We start from the raw sequence: 19,527 nt of genomic DNA on the forward strand, positions 1-19,527 counted from the left end.
GGACCGTCTTACATTGAGCGCATTTTGGGTGTGCATGGCCTGTGACAGCTATCTGCCATAGGTTCACGTCGATGGTGTCCAACCTCTTCGTGCCTGGTTACTGGGCCACGAGCATCCGCAGCTGGCGGAAAAAGAAAAGAAACACTGCTGAAGCACGATCCGTTGTCTGGAAGAGCACAACAGGGCAAGCAAGATTTGTTTTTCTTTTCCGCAAAAATGGGCTGGTGCCATTTGTGATTACGCAGCAAAACAAAGAGCATGACGTCAGTCTTGAATGCAGTACAAAGCAATGCAGTGCAGTGTGTGCGCTAGTTCGGATTGTTGCTAACAAGTACTAGCACAGCTAGTACACCATTCTTCTCAAGCAAATATTGGCCCAGTATCTGCGGAAATGGACCTTAGGGTGATTTGTCACAAAATGACTTTTTTCTGCTGTTGTCATCTATAGGTATCTAGTGATCACATGGCAAAGTATTAGACCAAACAAAGCAATATTGATGACCCAGAAGCTTCTCGAACAAGCATAGGTATATATCAGGAAATACAACAATTTATCACAGTGTTTTCCACATCGGAATACTACATGTATGTGTTACAGTGAAATAAATAAAAAATAGACAGTGTAATAAATCATCCATCCAGTTTTTGTTGTAAAACAACTCTTGGGCAACCTCTGGCATAGAGCATGGATGGCCTTGATCCTCATCACTGCATACCAATGAAAACTGTTTGAACGCCATCCCAAGTCTGCTGAAAATCCACAGAAGTGCAGAACAGGAGGCCGAGGGAGGGTGGCTACAACTACACCTGGAGTGCCAGTCTGTGCATCCCACAGGGAATACGACACAGGCACAACATTCTAACACCCCACACTTCATCTCATACACGATTTAGAGGTAGTCCATCACTGCTGCACCTCTGTGAAATTTGAGCTCTGTGGGAACTGGCTGCATGCGCGTCAGTGCGCCATGATTCCAGCACTGAGCGCAGAGAGTTCGTAGCTCATCAATCAATGTTCAGCTCTTGCCCCGTCCAAGGGGTTTGGTGTTCACCACGGAGTCCAGTGTGGGAGCCTGGGAAAATTCAGATCATGTCACTAGCGGCAACCCTCTTTCGTCCTGACTCGAGTTGATCCAGGGCGTTTCAGTTCGTCTACCTCTGTTGCCGTCGCCTCACTAGACTAGTTTCTCCTCGTTGAGTATTTCTCCTGAGCAGAGCTGTACGTAATTCAGAAGGGCCCTACAAGGATTTTCAGATGTCAGAAAGTATTTTTTGCCCGCAGAGAGTTCCTTTGGCGGAGCGCCTAAATCAAGTTGAAATTCTCGTCGCTAAATAGGAATTGCGCGTCGACGAAAACATCTTCTGGAAACTGTCGTCGTTCTCTATCAGACGCGACGATTCCTGCCTAGGAAATCCAATGACTTCTGGCAGAGCAGGAGGGCAGCTAGCTGGCCATCGTGAGTGAACTCTCCTGCTACTGGGACGATCAAAAGCATTCATTGTTGCGATGAACTAATTTTTTGTTTGAATGTACAGAGCCCGAAGGAAGAGTTTTTTTGCCGTTGCAGAAAATGACTTATACTGAAAAAAATGATTTTCACCCGAAGGTCGATTCTCGCTGATACTGGGCCAATTGGTCTTCTCAGTGTAATTTCAAGACTATAACTACACCCCCCCCCCCCCAAAATGACGTCCACTGGAAATTCCGTCGTCGGGATAGCACTCATACTAGAACTGCACACTAACAGCATAGGTAGAAGCAGTTTTCGGTTGGTCCGGCCATACCCTAGCCTTTCATACAGTTTGTGTATGATATGGAGGGTATACCCACATGACCTCCTCAGCAGTAAACACACGTTGGTGACCAAAACGTTGTTCCGGCCATGGCCAGACCAACCGGACTGGTTCCACATGTGGGGGGTTGTGTTCTCCTGGTTCATCGTAATGAGGTTTCTCTGTATTCGGTATGCGGTCGAGTAGTCTCACCGATATTCTCCACCGTCTCGTCGGCAATGGAGTCATCGGAGTGAGCAGGTGAGTCGCTAACACCATCACCCCCCGCCGCCGACGCCTCTACATCCAACCTCCCCAGCCACAGGCGACTGTCAGATTCAGCCACCGTGCTGGACTCCTGCCACGCCTCTGCGCAAACAAAAAGAAGAAAAGGAGAAATGACGGCACAAAGACATAAATACCATACGGGTACCACAAGAATACAACACGAACACCACACAAATACCACAAGAATACCACAAGAATGCCACAGGGGCAGGAGTGAGAAATGTACATGATATACCCGAAAGGGTCGAGCGTGATAGCTAAACACAAAACTGGCTTGCCCAGTACCGTAAAGTACCGTTGATCCGCCCCCTCTCTAATTCCCGCCCCCTGTCGATTTTCTACCTGTGAAGCGACTTCGGCGTATACAACGAAAATACGATGTTGAACCGACGCATGCACTGCTGTACACAATACTTGCCAATCCAAGATGAAAATGTGCACAATCCAGAACATCGAGTCTGAACTTCTACGTTGTTGTACATCGTACTGCACTTGACAGCCTTGATCTAGTTCCCGCCCCTTGCCGAAAACCCAGCTGGGAAGCGACATGGCGTGGGGGGGGGGGGGGCGGATCAACGGTACTTTACGGTATTATGATGGCGATGTTACTCACGTTTTAATCTCTTGTGAAGACTGGGACTTGACGCTAGGTCATACGCACATTGTCCTACAGTAGCAGGGGAGACAGACAGAGAGAGAGAGAGAGAGAAAGAGACAGAAACAGAGAGAAGTATGGGTCGCCAACACGCCGAGCGCATGCACATGCTCATACACACACACACACACACACACACACACACACACACACACACACATGCGCATGCAAATACATGCAAATATTCCGATATTTAGAGCCCAAATCAGCGCATTTTGTTGATTCACGGGGTACCTGGGCAAAAGTATGGTCAAAACGATAGTGACCGTAGCGTGTCCGATGCCCCTGTTTATTTAAAGTGGGAATCAAAACAGGCATAAAGCCTAATAACAGTGGTCACACTGTACAGTTCAAGACTTCACTACTGTACCTTCCTGGTCTCTGTGTGCCGGGTTGGCCCCCTGCTCCAGTAGCAAACTACACGCTTCTGTATGGCCACCAAGAGCCTGGCGTAATGGAGGGTATGGACATAGAGTGACACAGAGACAGCAGAACATGGCTTATATACACGGTCATGTGTGCATGCATACACACAGACAGATACATATGCACACACAAACACATTAACTACAACACACACATGCTTTCCACATCCATCGCTGAAGCGATGATAGCGAACAAGCTATGTTAGACATAGCAACTTGTGCTGGGATTACACCATCCAACAGCTTGCAAGGCTGATGAATTGACCTCCACTAATTTTAGCCTGGTCTACACAGCAAAGCTGATTGAAGTGGCATTTTTTCTGGCCAGTGGATCCCAATCTTTCCTTGTTTTTCAGTTTTTCAATTTTTCATTCATTTGCTGACATCCACTTGCACACATCACACCACATACTCCGGCATGTACTGGCTGTTGGTAGCCACCCAGGAGAATGGTAGAAACACTGCAAACACATAGACACTGACAGATACATACGCTCAGGTACAGTGCACCATACATACGCATACTGCCTTTTCTGATCTATATACTTCGAAGTACAGTAAAACCTGTAACTAAAGACCAGCGTGACTAGCGACCAGCCTGGTACTACAGTAAAACCTGTAACTAAAGACCACCGTGACTAGCGACCAGCCTGGTACTACAGTAAAACCTGTAACTAAAGACCACCGTGACTAGCGACCAGCCTGGTACTACAGTAAAACCTGTAACAAAAGACCACCGTGACTAGCGACCAGCCTGGTACTACAGTAAAACCTGTAACTAAAGACCACCGTGACTAGCGACCAGCCTGGTACTACAGTAAAACCTGTAACTAAAGACCACCGTGACTAGCGACCAGCCTGGTACTACCGACCACTTCGACAGGCACGGTCGGTCTCACATCATATTATGGTTGTGCGGTGCAAACCTCTAACTAAGGACCACCTGCCACTAAAGACCGCTTTCTCCGACCCCAAGGGGTGGTCGTTAGTCACAGGTTTTACTGTACTTGTGATGTGAAACTATACACCTTGCGACAGAGAGTACTTTTTGGGCGTTTGGAGCACCAGTCACTCTAATGCGAGTTCTCGGAATCACGAGCAGGACAACTTACGGAATGGTGTAAGTGTTTTTACTCCGCGTTTCACGCAGTAAGCGATCATCAGAAAATAGTAATGAGTAATTCGAAGTACTTGCGATGTGAAACCCTACACCTTGCGACAGAGAAAACGTTTTGGGCGTTTGGAGCACCAGTCGCTCTCGTGCGAGTTCCAGGAATCACGAGCAGGACAACTTACGGAATGGTGTAACGCGGAAGAGCCTTGCTCATCGACGGCGTTGACATTGGCCCCGCGATGCAGCAGCATTTCCATCATACCCGTATGGCCACAGCTGGCTGCAGTGTGCAGTGGAGTGCGACTCAGCTTGTCCCTCGTGTCTGTATCGGATAAAGGACATCACAGAAATCAATAAAACCAAACACACGCCCATGCGGATATACACACACAAAATTCATGCACACAGGCATGCACACATGCGCATACACACGTGCACATACACACACACACACACACAAAAAACAAACACGCGCAAACACCATGCACCATACCACACACACACACAAACAGAAAACTACTCCTATTGTCAGCCACTTGCGGAGATCGACATTCCCACTAAGAAATACGTCTGAATTTCTGCATCAAATGACACTGGTATTCAGACCTGAAACCCAGGACTCTTTACATCAACGTCTCACATTTATTGAAAGGCAAGTCCCCCAGTGAACACCTCCATCCCTGAACAGGCTGCTCTCAGCTGTACGACAAGGAGAATAAATTAATTACTACCACTATGTTCTTGTCGTGCACCCGAGAGCCTAGTGAAAAGAAAACACTGCAGTGGAGTGTGGGGGGGGGGGGGGGGTATTTCAAGGATACGGCGGTCCCCTACCTGTATCAAAGCCAGAGTCGACTAGAGCCACAGCAATGCTCAGCGCATAGTCGTTGTTGCTTTCCACAGCCAAGTGTAGTGCACTGCGACCGTCCTCGTCGCAAACGCTCATATCACTGCAGCAGAGGACACAGCAAACAAGATACAAAAAAACTGTCAAGGCGACCACTCTGATAAGGTGACCACTTGTCCCAGAAGACCACAGCACCCAGGACGAAGGGATGCTATTTCCAGTCAAATGACCCTGGATAAGGAGACCACCTGGTAACAGAGACTACGTGTTGAAGGTTCAACTTGAGCGGTGGTCCTCTTAGACAGGTTTCACTCTATGTGGAGTTTTGAAGTCTGAAAAGAATTTTGAACGGTTGCTGCTTGGATGACGACCATACCATAGCTGAGTGGTAGAACATTGTTGGACTTAGGCGAGGGTCCCTGGTTCGAGTCCGGGTGGTGACAGTCAATTATTTTTAGACTCTTCCCGTTTGCAACTTTGCCTCACACTGATGAATATGGGCTACAAGTGATGGACTTTCTCCAAGCGTCCATATTAAGAAAAAAAAGCTGTTCTCATGCTTACACATGCACATGAATGCATGCGCACATTCGACACGCGCGCACACACACACACACACACCCACACATACCCCCCCCCCCACACACACACTACTACTACTATAGCATGACTGCCCATTGGGCAATGTCACCCCGGAGGGGGCCAGAGTTTGGAGGGCACCGTGATTGGCAGGACTTCTGGTGCCTCGCTGTCGTCGGAAACGCTTTGGGCAATGCATGCAGATCAGCGGCAGTGATTCCCTATCGGCTGCAGCAAGAAGTTTTCCACGGTTGCAGTTATGGCGCACACACACATGCGGACGCATACACGCGCACAAACACACACACACAGCACAACACAGCACTGTACAGTATAGAACATCTACACAACTAACCTCCGATGACTGGCTAGCTGCTGGACAACCGCTGCTGGGCGATAGTTTGATAGAAGGGCTTTTTCCACTATAGGAACACAAGGGAAAAATTGATTCTATTTTCAGAATTTCTACATTGCAACTAGTTTGAGAGCTTGTGAACATCGCGCAAGCCACGTTGTAGCCAGAGGTTTGCAGGGATACGGCGATTGTGTTGAAGCAGTTGTTATGGAAGGTTCTTTCCAGTGTGGCAGCGTGTACAAGCAGCAGTAGCAGCAGTACAGGCTGAAATATTAACACGCCCGTAATGTGTTTTAGGCCTGGGAGGCCGAAATTTAAATGTGCCGAACATTTATAGCCTTACAGTACCTTGGAAAGATGTTGACATTGCAGAGGAAAACAAGAGTGACATGTGATCGGAATACTGAGTACTCACGCTTTGCGAAGACACGAGGGCTCTCCGCAAGCAGAAGAAGAGCGGGTCGACCTTCGCTGTTGACGATGTCGTCGCCAGGCGTCCGTCTCTACAAAGCAAAAGAGAATGAAACACAGCTCTCGGGTTACAAGTCGGCATACGTCAGGATCGTACACGCAACCCAGAAAAGAATTGTTATGGTTCTCGTAAGACTCGATTACACTGAGTTTTCCGCATCAGTAGGAATTCAATACAGTCAGGCCTCGCTTATCCGATCCTCTTTTATCCGGATCCCTCGCCATCCGGAAGAAATTCGTTGTTTAACACCGATTTACAACACATGCCATGCATACGTATCAGTATGTGTGTTCGATTATCCGGTTCCCTCGCCTAACCGGATATTTTCGTGGAAAACGGATGTGTGCGGTTATGCGAGGTCTGACTGTACCGCATATCGATGAAGGTGCACATACAGCTCCTCGGGAAGCAGCACCGAAAGGACTTGTTCGTCCTGCCCATCTTTTTCCTGCTTCCAGTACTGTGTCTGCCATAATTGTGCTACATTTCAGTTCCGTTTGAGTACAGACATAGAAACATGCACACACTCACACACACACACACACACACACACACACACACACACACACACACACACGTGCACACACACACACGTGCACACACACACACGTGCACACACACGCAAACACATTTGCACGTGTGTAGGCACACATGTACATGAACAGCAGGAGACGCATCCTTTAGAAAACCACACTGCAACAACAGAAGTATCAGCAAATAACCCTAACCAGCATCTCCTTGACGACTTTAGCGTCACCTTGCCAGGCTGCATGGGCAAATAGCTTGTCCTTATTCGGACACAGAAGCAACTCCTGAATGCTAAAGGATGTGACCTCAATGGCCTGTTGCCGGGCATTGTTTCTGAGTGTGACATCAGCTCCATGCATCAGCAACAGACGAACCATCTGTACGTCATGACAAACACATACACACACGAATGCAGAAACGTACACTCGTGTGCACCGACATGAGCGCACGCACACATGTGCGTGCACATTCACACATACACACATGCATGCACACATACACATACACATACAAACGCACATACACACGCACATACACACGCACATACGAAGCAGCAATTTCAACAACATGGTAGCACTCTGACCAGCAGTTTTACTGCACCATCAAAACAGAGGCTGCATGGGTTCCTGCTCCTTAATTTTCATCAATTGGCCACTATCAAACAACATTCTGTTCCTGCCAGCAGGACCTGGGAGTACATCCAGCATGAATACTGCACAAGGCGGTGTTGGTCTCACTATCGATCTTGTACTAAGTACAGAATGCAGGTGTCATATTACATTCTATGGAATAGATGTGGAGTGGCGATGTCATAGAGCACCGTGTTAAATCACTACCACCCCGCGTCGTTCTATCTTTTTATTTTTCATTTCTTCTCCTCAGCTTCTTCTTCTTCATGAACTGTTGACGGAAACTCCCTCGATTTAGGCCAAGGCCTGTGGAGAATCCATAAATACAAATGCAAATACAAAGATGCGAAGACTAGATTATCGGGGAGATGAGTTACATTTTCATCGTGACTGCGTGCAGCCCTCATCAAGGCTGTGTCGCCGTTATCCTCATGCCTCCAGTTCACGTTAATCTGCGGCGACATGCGGACACACACACACACATGCACATGAATATGCATGCACACATACATACAAACACACATGCAAGCACTCACGAACATGTGCGGGCACACAAGCACACACACAAACACACTTACTTGTTCACTGCTAAGACTGGGCACGTGGGTTTCCCCGGGAGAGGGGAAAAAGGCTCGAAAGAAACCTTGGAAAGATGACTCAATTGCCTAGTGAGCCCCCCCCCCCCCCAAACACGGCCGACACCCCCTGAAGTGGGGTCCCTCACAAAATCTCAGTAAGAGGGTGAGGGTGAGGGTGAGGGTGAGGGTGAGGGTGAGGTGCAGAAAAAGGATACATATGCACATTAAAACACTCACGCACACAAATGCAACTCTTCCCTTCGCCCCCCCCCCTTCCCCCATACCAGAAGCACAAACCCCCTCCCCCCCCCCTCCCAAACCCTCCCCCTCTCCCACCCTCTATACTCCAACGACCAAGGAATATCACCCTTACCAAAGCTCTCTTGTCTCTGAGAAGCTGCTCAATAGCGAGATGGTCTCCCCTCTGCGCACAGAAGAACAACAAGGAAAACAACACCGACACCAGCGACGACAACAACAACAACAACTGTTTGGATGATGACAACCAACTCCAATATAAGTCATATTTTGTCTCGTAACCCCCCCCCCCCTTTTCTCCTGCGTATGCACATGTGATATCGTACGACATGCACGTGAGAAAATCACTGTTATACAACGCGTGCAAGGTGAGTCAGAAAGTTAGTTTGTGCCCCCAAAAGATCATTACCGGGTCCAAAAGTTTGTACGGGTGTGCGTCCACTCGTATATTGGAATACATGTACATGTACGCATTTCGTCTGATCAGTCTTCTTCTCCTGACAACTTCGCAAAAGACGAGAAGTATAAAATGAAGAATTCCTTAGTAATACCCAATGGTCCAGGGTGTAGGAATTAGTTGGGTGCTGCAGTCAACAGTGCGTCTAGGCGGCCATGAAGTCGAGACCCTAGGTCGGCGGAGCTCCCTACCCCCCCCCCCCCCCCACCACCACTATTCATGTTGTGCGTGCTTCCCCTGGCTGTTTGGCATTTAAGTTTTCTTTGTACAAAAAATGTATAAATAGGGGTGATCCGGGTACCCCGGTACCCGTTTGTTTAGCTGCTCATCCATTAGCAAACGAGTACCCGTTAGTCGTGTACGACGTTAGAGTACGGTATTTTTAGCTGGCTTGTACAGTCGTACAGTTCGATGTACAGTTTTAATGTGATGTTGGTTTTCGATCCTGCTACTTATGACAGTTGTGACTGTTTTGCATGTAGCACAGTAAGTGTGTATGCTGCGCTTGTTGCAATGTAGTGCACTTGCTGTGAATTGCATGACTTTGTACTCCTGGTACGAAATGCGAAATGCTATTGTATAGTAACTGTCACTATTGGCTGCTAAAGGGTACCCGATAACCCGCCCGTTAAGCCAGGTACCCGTTTGTAACCTTAAAGGGTAATCGTTTCACCCCTACGTTTTAAACCTTGGGAGGTGAACCTTCACTGAAGGATCTGGACAGCCCTTCGACCTTCGAGAAAATCGCGTAATTCTACAAACAAAAAATGCTATCGTGTCTTGTCTAGCATGTCCGACGACGACGCCGCCGCCCCCGTAGCCGATTGGTTCCACCCGCCCACGTCTCTGCGGCTTCCCGACAATATTATACACGCGTGTTGCTTACCTCGGAGTACGTGAGGAACTGTTTCTGAACAGTAAGTGGGGACCATGAGCTGCACACAATACACAAACAAGGCGGACAGAAATGAATGCAGAGGAGAGATAATACAACAAGTAAGATCAAAAAGACAGATGTATTGCAAGAGCAGGCTAAAGTAGTTGCAGGCCATTACTCAACCTTGCAAATTGCTGGTGGAATCCAATATCAAGTTGCTACATCTGCAGTGTTGTAAGTAATTAGTTGGTGTGCTGTCCACCATTACTTCAGGAAAAATGTGTGTGTGTGTGTGCACTTGTGTGTGTGTGTGTGTGTGTTTGTGTCCATGTATGTACGTGTGCCTGTGTGCATGTGTGCGTGTGTATGTGTGCGTGCATACGTGTTTGCACTCGCATGCAGAGTGTGTTTGTCAATGTGTGTATGTGTGCACACGTGCGACTTTATTCATTCCAATGCGTGTGAATAGGGCTTGAAAGTGATGACGTCAAAACGGCCAGGGAGTAGTAAGTTGACATCAGATTTCTATTTTTGGATCCACTAAGGTGTGACTTTGCTATTGCCTAAGTATGTGGGTGCATAGCAACCCACTCATGTCGCATGCAGGTGTGACTTTTATTTCGCCACCAGTTGTAACCCCGCCCCCAGTAGCCAAATCAGTCAGTTTCACTGGCTACATCACCATGCTGTGGGTAAGACCGCTTGAAATGTGCTTGGATCCATACAAAAACTGGATCCAAGTGGATCCAATTTTTGAATTTTTGAAATTGTTGCTATGCTGTGACGTAGCACTTTCAAGCCCTATTGTACATGCAGGTGTGTACGTGCATTGCGAATCCTGCTTGTAGAGTCTCAAGTCCTGATAGGGGACGTTCAATAATCATTGATGGGCCTACATGCATTTGCCTTAGCCGACTGGTCTCTCCCCCTCCCATCCTTTTGGCTAACGCAATACACGATACAGTATGAACTCGTATTATTATTTGCATTGTCGTTGCAGCAACCTTTCTTCAATCGATGCAAGGACGGACAAGGAACCCGCTGCTACATAGTGCGCTCTGGCTAGTGATGTAAACAGACTTTGGACGAACAGTAGTCCGGGGCCACTGAACTACCGTCCGCCGAGTAATTAGCTTGCAAATCTCACCTGTTCGGCTTACGATCGCCGAAAACCGACGTCGCCGCCACATGCCAGCCGCTTTGCAAATCGCCTCGTCGCTTGGAGCTCGGCGAAGGCTCCAGGCCAGAACGAGCCAACTCCGGCATCGTGGCCCTTTGCTGGGGCTGCTAAGCCATCCCTCCTCCCTTCATTCGTCGCCAAATAATTGAACCGCGAAGGGGGAGTCCTGCTAGCTATGTTGATTAATTATTTTCACGACGGCTAGCCCCGATCCGCTCCGGCGATGCATTCATCAGCTGCCGTTGCTTTGGGGTGGTTATCACAAAAATGAGATCCTAGAATCTTAGGGCATCCGAAACGGAGATCTACACCTCGATGCATGCTATGACATGACTCGACGTCGACGACTAGATCTACGAGTAGAGCCGGAGTAGATCAGGTACTGACTGTGCTGGCAACTGAAATCCGACCACCTGGGCGGCGAGTTTACTTTCTACATGTAGCGGCCTCTATTTCGGGTCTTTGCGATGTGAGCGCACTGCTCAAGGGTCGGATTTCAGTTGCCAGCACCGTAGATCAGGTAGATCGTATGAATCCGAACGACACGATCAAATGACTATGTAGTGCGGCTGCGAAACATTGGTAATGGGGTGCAGTGCACACAGACAAACACAAAACACGCACGACCGCACAAAACGATGCATGGGTCCACTGCTACCACGCTACTGCCAGTACAGGCACTGGTCGGCGCATGGCATAGCGGTGACGTGTAGATCTACGCTACGCGTCGCTGTACTGACAGGATTTGGGCATCTCTCAGGAGTCAGGACAGTCTGTCCTGACTCCGTAGAGATGCCAAAATCCTGACAGAGTCAGTTGTTGCCACGGCATTCACCAGACTACTCACTGCTGCCAAACCATCCGATTTATACATTTCACTTTCATCCTGAAAACGAACCTAGGCTCCAACCTTCTGCGCTGCGCAGCCGGCCTGGCGCTCTGTTTTTTGCAGGCAAAAGTCTTGTTTTTGCCGATAAGTGCGAAAAGTTGGGAAAGTCCCATCTCAACTTACTAAAATTTGAACTCCGCGATCGACAGTCATATCAGAGAATATTGTTTCTTTCTTCACCTGTAGTCTTCCCTGGGCCCCATCGAGGTTCCTGTTGTTCTCTCTTCCGTTGTGTCAGTGGGTATAGCAGGGCATGTTTTCAAAAGCATCGCTGGTACGTGGTGTGAGCAAGAAGTTGACTTCACAGCTCGATTTCTCGAGATCCTGAATAATTTTGCTTGACGAAAAAATGACCAAGGAGAACGGAGCCAAGCGTCCCGATGGCTGTGTAACACCAGGGACCAAAACCTACTGTAAGCGCCTTTTGCAGAGAGAGACTGAAGTGGGTGCACAGACTCTGGTAAGTGGATCCACTTCTAATTCTCAAGTGGCGAAATATATTGCTACGCTGAAAACATTGCAGTCTTGAGTGAGTGGTAAATCGTTGGTGAGCTACTGCTCAGTGACTTGGGCTATTTACGAAAGCTGTGACCTGTCAGCTGCCAACGTCGCCAGCAGTAAGTCATCACCTGCGTCCACTTGAATTATAATGTGCATAAAATGCAGCACTGAAATTGAGTATGTTGTTTTGCAGTACTATTCTCTATTGTCAGAGTGTGAAGTATTTTGTAAATGTTGTGTTGTACAGCACCAGTGATTTGAAAATATACCTACACTACTCGCACCAGTCCTATTATGATGAATGCATGCACCTGTACCCATAAGCACCGTGCATGCACATACGCAGGCACGCGTGTGAGCCTACATCTTGTGTGTGTGTGTGCACGCGCGCGCGCAGTACACGTCTGTGTGTGTGCGGACGCGTGCACAAGTGCATGGACAGCAGAAGATGGTGACTAAACTCAAGAGCATGCATTTTACATGTGGGTGTATGCTATTGCAGGTGCGCGTATATGACGTACATGTATTTGTGTGTGCAAGGGGTCTTCATTGTGAGTGTGAGTATGTGCATGTAAGCGTACATGTATGTATCAATGTGGGCAATGCGCATGCACCCACATATGCTTGTGGTTGTTCCATGTTATTGCGAATAGTATTATGATTATACCTAATGAGTGCTACAATTACTAGCACTAGTAGCAGTCGTTCATTGCCAATATTGAGTTGAACCTGCCTCTACATTGTACATGTACTACAAACATGAAACTGTGAAGTTATTGGCCCAGAATATAATAATAATATTATTGTTATCCTCCTCAAGCTCTTTGCCTGTTGCCTTATGAGAAATACTAGGAGTGCACGATTCCAAGAGTTGTGATGCAAAGCTGGTCTGAACTGCGTTCAGGGTCAGTAGGCCTCGGTCTGGATCATGAATAACGATGTGCATGGATCATGCCGATATCCAGATCAAGGGCTAAAAAGCCCAGGAACCATGGCCTCATCTAGTCTCCATGTATACTATAACAATCTGGAGGACCATTCAATGCTTTGACACAAAAATGGGAGTGATACCACAAGGAATGATCACATTACCTGAAAAATAGCAATTCCAAGAATGGTGGAAAATCGGCCAATTTTCTGTCCTATTTTTATTTTTGTAGGTCTAAAATGCACGGTAACCCCCCTAAAATTATATATTTCTAGTTTCTATGAAGTATGAGGATCCCAAAAATAGAATAAAAAGGGCATGTCTATGAAGAAATTATGAAGCTGTGCACCCAATTGTACTTTGCGGACGGGCATTTCTGCGACGTTCATTTTTGTACCAAAATTGCTATTTTTCTGTGTAGTCAATGCTGATTGCCAGATTTTCTTGCTCAAATGCTTCACTGTGATGTGTGAAAGGACTTGCAATCACAAAAAGAAGCCAGACAACTGGTAAATCTGAAATATGACCCCAAAACAAGCAAATTTAGACCGAAATCGATAAATACACCCACCCCTAGAAATACACCTCAAACAGCCTTATCTCCGCGGAAACACCCCCTGAATTTTTTTGTGGAGTAACATGAGATGATATAGAGCACACTCATCCACAAAAAGGAGGGGGTTTATGAAGAAAAAAAATCAACCCCAAAGGGTTGGAGCAAAATGGCAATAAATAAGATAAATTGTGCACTCATAACAACAGCAAAAATGAAGAAAGTCAAGTCAAGTAATACACACGCACCATTACATTCATTCACACAGTATCACATTCATCTGCCACTACCTTTCTCACATACACTATATTCACACATTGCAAAGGTGCAAACTTCACTTTTTGTACTTGTTAGCTGCTGTATTTCTACCTGAAACCATATTAGCTACATGTATATAAGTGTGTGTTTTAGTTATTACATTTTTATGTGACGGCGTTCCACTGATGACAGTCACAAGAAAACGTTATGGAACTTGACTTTCTTCATTTTTGCTGTTGTTATGAGTGCACAATTTATCTTATTTATTGCCATTTTACGATTATTATTATTATTATTATTATTGCTGGTTATCAGATGTAAATGTTGTGTCATGTTGCACTGTATCACCTCTTGCTTTGTGGCGGCACTCAGTTATATACGTTAGCACTATGTTTGACACCTATTATGTAATGCTGTAGCATTATTATTATTATTATTATTATTATTGTGGAAGAGAAAAGGACATATGGATACGAGTTAAGAGTAACTCTCCATCACTGTAACATGATACTATATATCGTATCCATATGTCCTTTTCTCTTCCACATTTATTTATGGCTCAACATCCGAGTTTCAAATTATTATTATTTTTTTTTAAAGAGGTCGGAGGCGGATAATACTTTAAAACGAAGGTAAGTTATGGGTCGCAAATATCCACGCAAACACACATCCAGTCATAATAAGGCACTTGTCATAAGTATCCGAACGTTTTCGGTCCCTTCTCATCAAGGATTATACAGGGAATGGCTCAAGCTGGAAAGACTAAAACTTATATAGCGTATAGATAATTAGATAACAACACTCGTGACAAGGTGGAAAATTATCAAGTTTAGCACGACACAAAACTCGAAGGAAAATAATAATAGTGACAACAACATAGTGAGCAAATTAAGTTACATTGTTACCACCTCGACGAGGAGTAACACCAAACAATTGTAGCGACAACACATTTTATTTCTGTACGCAAAGTTCAGGATCTAACTTACGGATATACAAAGCTTCTAACACAGCCAAATGTAACGCACATCTACCACGTGACAATATTGAGAAAACATTATCACTGTACAACTCACGACAATTGGTACGGGCTGACAGATGTTGCTTGATTGACGAGGTGCGATTCTTAGCTCCATTGCGTGTTGTCTCCTCCAATGTCCCGTCATCTCGCCTCTTCGTGGCATCACCACTATCTGTCTCTTCGCGTTTCCGCGGCCTTCCACGTTTCTTGACACTAACCGTGAGACTCCATGTGCCACAGTTATAAGGCAGGATTGGTAGAATGAAGCCATTATAGAGGCGCACTCGTAGAGACTCTCTGATGTGTTGCCCTCTCAGCCATATCCCCCACATCCTGTGCAGTGCGCTTGTAGCCAATCGCTTTCGTCTGCCTACATGTATGTCCTCATCCACTCTAAGCATCGAGCCCAGCTTTATTGTGTGTCGCCACTGTTCCTCTATTCGATCCTTTTGTCTGCTTATCATGGTGTGTTCCGTCTTCCCCTCATTCATCTTCAAGTTCCACTCTGCTAACGAAGAGGATATTGTAGGAAGGCAATTTTTTTAGATACTTTTGGTCGGTACTGATGGAGTCCACATCATCTGCATATTCCGACCCTCCGGGCAGAAGCAGCTGGACGTCTCGGTCTGGTCGCGGCGATAGACGGTTTCGTACCTCTCTTAACGCAGCTTCCAGGTACTTGTACATGTACCTTAGTTGCTGTCCACAGATTTGAGTACAATCATGAACCTTAGTCCTTACGCATAGAACCTTCTGCAGACAAAGTGTAAATAGCGGTGTCGTTAGCTCTTACATAATTGTGACCCCTCCTTGCTACTCAACAGTGTACTGGCGTATCAAGCTATCGAATTCACACCTTCTCAACTGGCTACTAGCACTAGCACTTCATATGACCAGCTTACTCTGTTCTATTATTGTATCACGGCACTTTGCACTCTGCTCTTTTCTGCTCTCTTCCTTAGCCCTAAATCTTCGTCCTTTGGGCGCGCAATATGTTTCTCCTTTCGGTACAAAACCGGGGTGCTTTTGCCCACCTACATGTATTAGCCATTCAACAAAATCAACCTTCTGAACTTCACTGAAGAGAGTTCTATACCCGGCGGTAGTCGCCGAGACACCTGTATGAAGGGACTGAGTACAAAATGGATGTGTCGCTTTCTTGAAAGTCTTCTGTGGCAACTACTGTCTTGTCAAGGTTGGCTGGTGAGCGCCGTTGTGGAATCATGGTGGTTGATGGAGAAAGCAAATACTCAGTTTCTTGAATCTATCAATCGTCAGGCAAAGTAACAAACTGAGGCAGGGCTGTAGTGTGTTAGTTCACTACAAGACTGACACACTCAGCCACAGAACAGGGCACAGAAAAAGGAAATCGCCATGATTGTGTGAAGGTGAGTGAGAGTGTACTGTACATGTTCTTCGCAGTACATGTGCATGGATGTCGTCCCATTCTGTCCGATTATCCTCCACCCAGGCCGTCACAACAAGCTCTTTCCCGTGCCAAGGCCTCCAGGATATCGACATCATCAGATTCTTTCACTCCAGACTCCAGTGACCATATATGGTAATGTCTTTGCACCTAGCAACACGCTGGTAACCGGATGTGTATTAGCAGTGTTTGTAAAAATAGTGTGAACTTGGTGTCAGTACAGTATTATGATGTCCATTGTGCATTGGGTTTAGAATGGCCAAGAAGTTTAGTCATGACTGACACTGAAGTATCGAAACGATAGTATATAAAAGCTTTCTGCACCAGTAGTTACTGTTAGTCGCCTATGGTAAGCGCATCAGGGCCGGCCTGTGAATTGAGATTCCCTGAATGTCGGTGGAGCGGGGATTCGTACAACTGAGCCCAATCAAAAATGGATCCAGTGATTGGAGGCACAGTATTGTACGACTCACTGCGTGCGACTTTAATCGCGTATGCCATTGGCCCGACCTTTTTGCCAATTTTCCACATTTTCCCTTGCTACTGTAGATGTTTCGTTATACATGTAGAGCGCGCTAGCGGCCAACTGGACAAGTCACTTTTAAAAGGTGGCAGACTACCCAAAATTCGCTGAAAAAAAAGTAATTTGTAAATTCAGATTGAGTGCTACGTCAGTTGAAAGAGCTTGAATAGGTGCAAATTCTCTGAAAATTGTGTCCCGATCTGACTAGCCGTTCAACAGTTATGGCCTAAAATGTGCCCTTGCAAGGAAAGACTTTTTGTTGCACGCTGTCATTTGTTGGCAGCACTGTATTTGAATGTGAGCAGACCGTGCGCAACTTGTCGTTTCATGGAAACACGCGAAAGTGTGCAGAATTTTGTTCCAAGTCCAAAAAATCACGTTTTTGAGTGCCGTGCAGCAGGACTTTTGCACAAGCACGCGGCAAGTCAAAAAAATCGCGTTTTTGAGCCACGTATTGGGCTGCACGGCGGCAGGACTTTTGCCAGCACCCTCGTGACGTTGCAGATATGTGGCTTGATTATTGTAGTTGACGTTGATTTAGTGACTACTAGCACTAGCACTTCAGATGACCAGCTTACTTACCAAACAGCCAGTTTGGATTCCGACGTGGTAGAGGAACCGCAGATATCTTAACGGCTCTCCAACATGAATGGGTCCACACCATAAGTACTGGCGGTTGTGTCCAGGTCCTCGCCGTGGATATTGCCGGTGCGTTTGACCGGGCATCGCACACAGGAGTGCTGTACAAAGCAAAGCAGGCCGGCGTCGACGGACGCCTGCTTGTATGGCTACAGGACTACCTCACCAACCGAAACATCCGCGTTGTGGTTGGAGGCCAGACGTCAGATGCTCAACCCATCCAGGCTGGTGTCCCCCAAGGCAGCATCCTAGGACCCAGCCTCTTCCTTCTATACACCTGTGACATTGAACAATGTTTAACTCCAGGAACGCAGCTGAGCAGCTTTGCAGACGACACCACACTCTACAGCTTAGTACAGCCAACTGACGATCTCCAACAGTCCACCGCCTCCCTCCAAGGGTCCCTCAACAGTCTTGAGGAGTGGGGCCGCAAGTGGCGTATCTGTTTTGAGCCAGCCAAGACACAGCGCATGACTCTACATCGCAAGCACGTTCCCCCCTGCACTCCACCAGTCACCTTTGGAGGTGAAGCACTCCAGGAGACAGATACCCTGAAGCTGCTGGGAGTCATGCTCGACCGCACTCTCTCCTACAGAGCGCACACTCGCAGTGTTGCACTGCGCGCCTCCCAAAGGCTGGGTTTCCTACGAAAGGCAGCACCCATCCTGGACGACCATGGTCGAGTGACGGTCTACAAGGGATTCGTGCGAACCCTACTTGAATATGCCCCACTGGCCTGGTCGAGCGCAGCCGCAACTAACATGGCCCAGCTGGACAAGGTTCAGCAACGTGCCCTGCATTTCCTGGGACCTGGAACCATCCTCCAAAGTCTTCAGCTTCGTCGGATGGTGGCAGCCCTGTCATACTTGTTCAAGCTGCACTACATTCCAGGGCCTCCCCAGGTAAAGGCCATGCTGCCACCAACCAAGCCCCCTGCCGTAGCTAGCATGTGCACACGGCAAACACGTCAGACGCACCATGCCTTTCAGCTGAAGTGGACACCCCCTCGCACAGCCCCTGACTACCTCCTGCGATCCTTCCCCTTCTTCGCCTTCACACCCTGGAACAACCTGCCTGCGGACCTCCTGCTTCACGAGCCTCATTCAAGACGCCTCCAAACCTTCAAGGTCAACGTATGTAAGGATCTAATCCGAAAGAGATGGCTGTGGTCCACACAGTACCTGTGACGATGATATTGAGATTTGAGACCCATTTAGTATTTACCTCTCTACTACTACTTGCTTGTTATGATTACTGTCCTCTTTCTTCATTTTCCCTTCTGGTTTAGTCATTACACGTATTAATTTATATTATTTGGTGCAATACTAGCGCCCCTTTCTCGCACCAAATTATTATTTTTGCTACCTGACCATGCAACCCCCCTTTTTTTCGATGCCAGGTTGCAACGCTAACGCCGAGACCCCTGGTCGGTCGAGTTGCTCCCTGTACATCGGCACGTCGTCCCTACATCCCCTGTGTCTTGTCTCGTGTTTGTCTCCACATGTCTCTTTGTAGGGCTGTGTTCCCAATAGAAAAAAAAAAAAAAAAAAACTCTGTTTTGTTATTGTATCACGGCACTTTGCACTCTGCTCTTTTCTGCTCTCTTCCTTAGCCCTCAATCTTCGTCCTTTGGGCGCGCAATATGTTTCTCCTTTCGGTACAAAACCGGGGTGCTTTTGCCCACCTACATGTATTAGCCATTCAACAAAATCAACCTTCTGAACTTCACTGAAGAGAGTTCTATACCCGGCGGTAGTCGCCGAGACACCTGTATGAA

The 19,527-nt window shown here is 47.1% G+C and overlaps 1 protein-coding gene across 1 annotated transcript in view; it reads right to left on the reverse strand.

Annotated features, from left to right (window-relative positions):
- Nucleotides 1-11,263, reverse strand: part of LOC135829007 (uncharacterized) — a 34,667-nt gene extending 23,404 nt beyond the window's left edge. Inside the window, exons 1-12 of the mRNA XM_065341411.1 lie at nt 10,983-11,263; nt 9,845-9,893; nt 8,617-8,667; nt 8,043-8,117; nt 7,237-7,413; nt 6,452-6,539; nt 6,037-6,103; nt 5,090-5,205; nt 4,438-4,577; nt 3,087-3,162; nt 2,675-2,728; nt 1,987-2,142 (exon numbers count right to left, since the gene is read on the reverse strand). Coding sequence (XP_065197483.1) covers nt 1,987-2,142; nt 2,675-2,728; nt 3,087-3,162; nt 4,438-4,577; nt 5,090-5,205; nt 6,037-6,103; nt 6,452-6,539; nt 7,237-7,413; nt 8,043-8,117; nt 8,617-8,667; nt 9,845-9,893; nt 10,983-11,101 — 1,168 coding nt within the window. The 5' untranslated portion in view covers nt 11,102-11,263. The remainder of the gene's footprint in view (nt 1-1,986; nt 2,143-2,674; nt 2,729-3,086; nt 3,163-4,437; nt 4,578-5,089; nt 5,206-6,036; nt 6,104-6,451; nt 6,540-7,236; nt 7,414-8,042; nt 8,118-8,616; nt 8,668-9,844; nt 9,894-10,982) is intronic.
- Nucleotides 11,264-19,527: the final 8,264 nt, after the last annotated feature.

The sequence above is a fragment of the Sycon ciliatum genome, chromosome 13 (assembly GCF_964019385.1).
Source record: "Sycon ciliatum chromosome 13, ocSycCili1.1, whole genome shotgun sequence".
In the NCBI taxonomy this organism is placed as follows: Eukaryota; Metazoa; Porifera; class Calcarea; order Leucosolenida; family Sycettidae; genus Sycon; species Sycon ciliatum.